At 38.2% G+C, this 4,914-nt stretch overlaps 1 protein-coding gene across 1 annotated transcript in view; it reads left to right on the top strand.

Moving 5' to 3' along the window:
- The window catches only part of SEMA3E (sema domain, immunoglobulin domain (Ig), short basic domain, secreted, (semaphorin) 3E), a 152,101-nt gene that overhangs the window by 117,676 nt on the left and 29,511 nt on the right, over nucleotides 1-4,914 (top strand). Inside the window, exons 6-7 of the mRNA XM_009328363.1 lie at nucleotides 1,540-1,659; nucleotides 3,649-3,791. Coding sequence (XP_009326638.1) covers nucleotides 1,540-1,659; nucleotides 3,649-3,791 — 263 coding nt within the window. The remainder of the gene's footprint in view (nucleotides 1-1,539; nucleotides 1,660-3,648; nucleotides 3,792-4,914) is intronic.

The raw sequence follows: 4,914 nt of genomic DNA, 5'->3' as shown, positions 1-4,914 counted from the left end.
ACCTAGTGACAATAACTGTCTTCTTCTTAAATTGGGCCTAAAAAATTTCTAATCTAAGTCCACAAGGATATGAAATATATTATTCTTAATGCTTGGTCCATTAAGGGGAATTGTGCCTAGGCATAACTATAAGGTAGAATTATTGCTGGCATTTCACTAAAGTGAAATATATCCAATATCACAATTTTAGATGGGTCAGATAGAGATAGGGTGGATTTTTGAACATATGTATGATCCAGTTGTACCCAACTACATACAGATTTTCAACAGTTATTGGCAGTCAGTGTATTATTTCTAATATTTTCCTATGCTTGCTTAATTTGTGAATGCCACTTAAATCCTTTGAAAATGGGACCCAATTGCTGTTCCCATAAGTTTTTCAGGAAATATCTATCACCAGTTGTGCAAGATGGATGAGGTCTCAAGTTCTGTCCCTACTCTGGTGAATATTTTAAGGATATGAAAATGAGTTATTGCTGGACCAGAGAAAAATGGTCTCTTTTTCTCTGTCCACTGAACACCTAAGCCCCTCAGCAAGCAAGTTATACCCAAACTGTAGTTATTTCAGGTAAAGGGAACAGCTCCAGTAGACTGACTGGAAAACCCTCTCAGCCTAATAAAACATGCGTTTGTTTATAGAAATCACTTCTAAGGTAGCAGGTACTGCTTCTTACTTCTCCAGCTGGAAGATAACTGCATCCAGACCTCCAGTATTTTCAGTATGTGCTTCACTAATTAATCTATTTTTCAGCCATGTTTTGTACAGAGCCCAATCTGATAACTATTCTGAGGAAACACTCCCCTGTTTGAGGTCCAGTCTGTGGATTCAGGTATGGTTTAGCCTAGAGCTGTATCCATGCAGTGTAGCCCACATCAGAGGCTTGGTGCAGCTATCGCTATTCCTTTCCTTAGCACCGCATCCTCTGAGACTTGCTGATGCATTTTCAGCCCATTTTCTGGCTCCTGTAATTTTCTGGCTCCTCATAAATCCAACATGTCCCTTCCAGTTATGGGACCAAGCAATTCATTGCTTCTCATTAGCAAGAGCAGGGCACGTCTGGAAGTGCTCAGAAGCAAACCACTGGTCAGAGTCTTTGCACTGGTGACAAGTCAGGTGCCGACAAAGGGTAGGTGTCTCTAGGGCCAGGCACTAACTGAATGACCATGAGATCTTTGAACTTAGGTGCCTGATGTGGCAGATGTTATTGTGGCAGATGTGGTTAGATGTTAATTTAATGTCTTCATGGTTTGTGTGTGAATCTATCCCGAAGTCATTAAGTCAGTTTTGAAAACGAGGCCAAGCTCATGAATGAAATTTAAAATTCTTGCCCTCATGCTGTTCCAACTGTAAATGTTGCAGTGCTGGTAGGAACAATGTCCATATGCTCTTTAGACTATATGTAACTTCTGACTCGTCTTCTTACCTGAATTTGAGCAAATACTAATAAGCCAAGTTGCTATCATATGCAATTAAGTTAATAAGTAGAGCATTACCAAACTGTTTTGTTTTGGTTTTGTTTTTTAATCTATGGTCTGCAGGTGGTGAACTTTTTACTGGTCTCTACAGTGACTACTGGGGAAGAGATGCTGCTCTATTTCGCACCATGAATCGCATGGCCCATCTCCGAACTGAACCTGATAGTGAGCGACTGTTGAAAGGTATGGGAAGAAGGAAGAATATGGAACCAGAGGTGTTTCAGATGACTAGAGAATTTCTGTTTAACCAGAAATTAAAATGTTGCTGTTCATGCGTAGGTATATCCATATGGAGATGAGTTTGTTTAAACTTATCTTTTTTCCATGAAATTTTTCATGAACCTCCTGCCAGGAGGAACATATTGAAATCTTTACTTTGATTACATACTGAATTTAACAAGTGGAACTTTTAAGACCTTCATTTTTCACTTTTAAATTTGCTTTTAATTTATACTCTGGATATTCTGTACTATTTCATGATATGCCAGATATAATTAAATAATATTTTTAAATTCTCTATTTAATCAATGGGAGCTTCTAATTAAAACACAGTACTCTTTTTTCTAAGTGAGATAATTTTGTCTTTATGTTGCAGTAAAACAACTCAATCTTTGCCAAGTTGTGTAGTAAAGAGATGTCATGCAATAACGCAAAATAATGAACATACAATGATCATATAGTTAAATGAAATAAAAAGTTAAAACAGGTAATTTTAAAGAAGAAAATTAAAATATTCCACAAGAAAAATATTGAGAAAAACCATGCGCTGGGAAATTTATAAATTGTTTCATACTCTTCAATGTGAAATGTAACTGAATTTCAAAGTGTTGAAATTTCTGTGAAATGGAGAGTCAGAATCTTGATTGGTTTGGCACCAAAAGTATTGCAATATTTCATCATAACAGTGGCATAATTGTCACTGCTAATGCTTGGCAAGGAGAGTCGATAATTGCCCTTTATGGTGATTCATATGGTGAGCATCATCTTTTCAATGAAAGGACATCGAAGTTTTCTCCTCAAATTTCAAGGCAGTTTTCTCCCAAATCAGAAGAGAGAAAATACTTCTGCTGCTTACTTCTTCCTACATCAATCTGACCTCAGACTTGAATTTTTTTTTTTTTTTTTAATGTAAGTTTAGGTATGCTTAGATATGCTTTAAGTCCAATACTTAGAGCTTTGCTGAACTCAGTGTTTAGACTGGCGATATATGGGTAGCAACAATCAGGTGGATATTCACAATTTGCAAGTGAAGTTTCTCTTCTCTTCTCTCTGGAATTTTTCATTATTTTAAATATAAAGTTCTCTAAACTTAATTTGCAGAAAGGGAATATTTTTAAATGTATATTAAAAACACTTCAGAAAATTAGCAAGTGCTGTGTCAATGTCTTAAAATGCAATGACTTTGCATAGAGAACAGGCAGTTAGAAAATATTTACATTACCCATCGCTTCTTAAGAAATCATACTAATTGTATGAATGACATTCTCATTTAAAGAACTTGTAAAAACCTTGCTACAATTCAGTGAGATGAAAGCATTCACAGCTTTGCTTGGTGCGGGGTTAAAAAGTATACAGGCATGGACTGAAGTCTGAACTTAAGTTTCAACTTTGCAGCAAAATGACAACACAGGAAAAAATTAGAAGGTTTTTATTTCATGACAAAGATACACAATACATCTTCTGTCTAGGAAGATATATGTTCATATAATATCTATTAGCTGAACTACCAGAGCTTTTTCTTTATCTAAAAGGCTCTTTGTCCAAAGTTGACATTCCTACACCTGGTTTGTATGGGATCAGAGATTGTTATGTGAATATTAGTGCCAGGTTTTAGCCTAATCCAAATTAAAATGTATAAACCCCAGAGAACAGGACTGGAAAAAGGTCTTTTTCTTGCATGCATACAAAGGAATATTGATTTGTGAATTGGAGCTATAAAAATAGTTTGACATCAAATGTATTCCACATGTTCTATAGATACCCACCTACAAAAAAAAAAGATTTTTTTCCTATTTCTATCACCGTATTCCCCTTAGGTAGCTCTCTGACTGACAGATCCCTGATTCTTTAATTTTACTTTTTTTCTTTGCTACCAGTTGATTTTAAGGACTGAAAAAATACAAGAATGTTTTAATAAACTTGAATTCAATTCATTTTTGTTTTCTTTTAAAGAACCAAAATTTGTTGGCACATACATGATTCCTGATAATGAAGACCACGATGATAACAAAGTATATTTCTTCTTTACTGAAAAAGCATTAGAGGCCGAGACAAGCACTCATGCCATATATACCAGAGTGGGACGCGTATGTGCGGTAAGACCCTTTTTCTGATTCCCCAGCTAAATGATAAATTGGCCCTTCTCCCCCAGGCAAATATGACATCTGTTAATGTATGTGAGAGTAAGTTATAGGTCTGAATGAAAACTCTACATCTAAACAGCCTCAAGCATTAGAAAATTCAAAAGCAATCTGAAATTTGGGCTTGAAGCCGAATTTTGCTGAGAGAGGAGGGCAAGGTTCAGAAATCTTGTTATTCAACTCCATCGCTCTTTGTGCTGATATGTGGTAACAGTAATAGCAGTTGCCCACAAGACTCTCTTACCATCCATATTCTCAATTCAGATCAAGGCTCCATAGCCCATAGTATTGGCAACTCTCACAGCTGACATAAATTGATGTCCCCTCATGTTCCTGGTGACAGGACCAACCCAGACACCAGTCCCCTCTGACATTCCCTCTTGCCTTCCTATTCTGTCAGCAAGGAGGAAACTCAACTCACCTGCATTTGTGGACTATCGATGGCTATCCTATCAGATAGCTGGTTTTTGCAGCCAGCTGGACAAGACAAGAGGCAATAGGCACTGACTGAAACACATGAGATTCTATCTGAATGTAAGAAAACATATTTTTACTGCCAGAGTGGTTGAACACTGACACAGTGTCGTGGTTTATCTCCAGCCGGTAACTAAGCACCACACAGCTGCTCGTTCACTCCCTCCCTGGTGGGATGGGGGAGAGAATCAGAAGGGTAAAACTGAGAAAACTCGTGGGTTGAGATAAAGGCAGTTTAATAGGTAAAGCAAAAGCTGCGCACACAAGCAAAGCAAAACAAGGAATTCATTCACTCCTTCCCATCGGCAGGCAGGTGTTCAGCCATCTCCAGAAAAGCAGGGCTCCATCACGTGTAACGGTTACTTGGGAAGACAAACGCCATCACTCCAAACGTCCCCCCCCTTTCCTTCTTCTTCTTCCAGCTTTATATGCTGAGCATGACGTCATATGGTGTGGAATATCCTTTTGGTCCATTGGGGTCAGCTGTCCCGGCTGTGTCCCCTTCCAACTTCTTGTGCATCCCCAGCCTACTCACTGGTGGGGTGGGGGGAGGAGCAGAACAGGTCTTGACTCTGTGTCAGCACTGCTCAGGAGTGGTGAACAC

This window comes from Pygoscelis adeliae, unplaced genomic scaffold (assembly GCF_000699105.1).
Source record: "Pygoscelis adeliae isolate BGI_AS28 unplaced genomic scaffold, ASM69910v1 Scaffold267, whole genome shotgun sequence".
Classification (NCBI taxonomy): Eukaryota; Metazoa; Chordata; class Aves; order Sphenisciformes; family Spheniscidae; genus Pygoscelis; species Pygoscelis adeliae.
The sequence above is the reverse complement of the archived record's forward strand: the minus strand, read 5'-3'. Positions and strand labels throughout refer to the sequence as shown.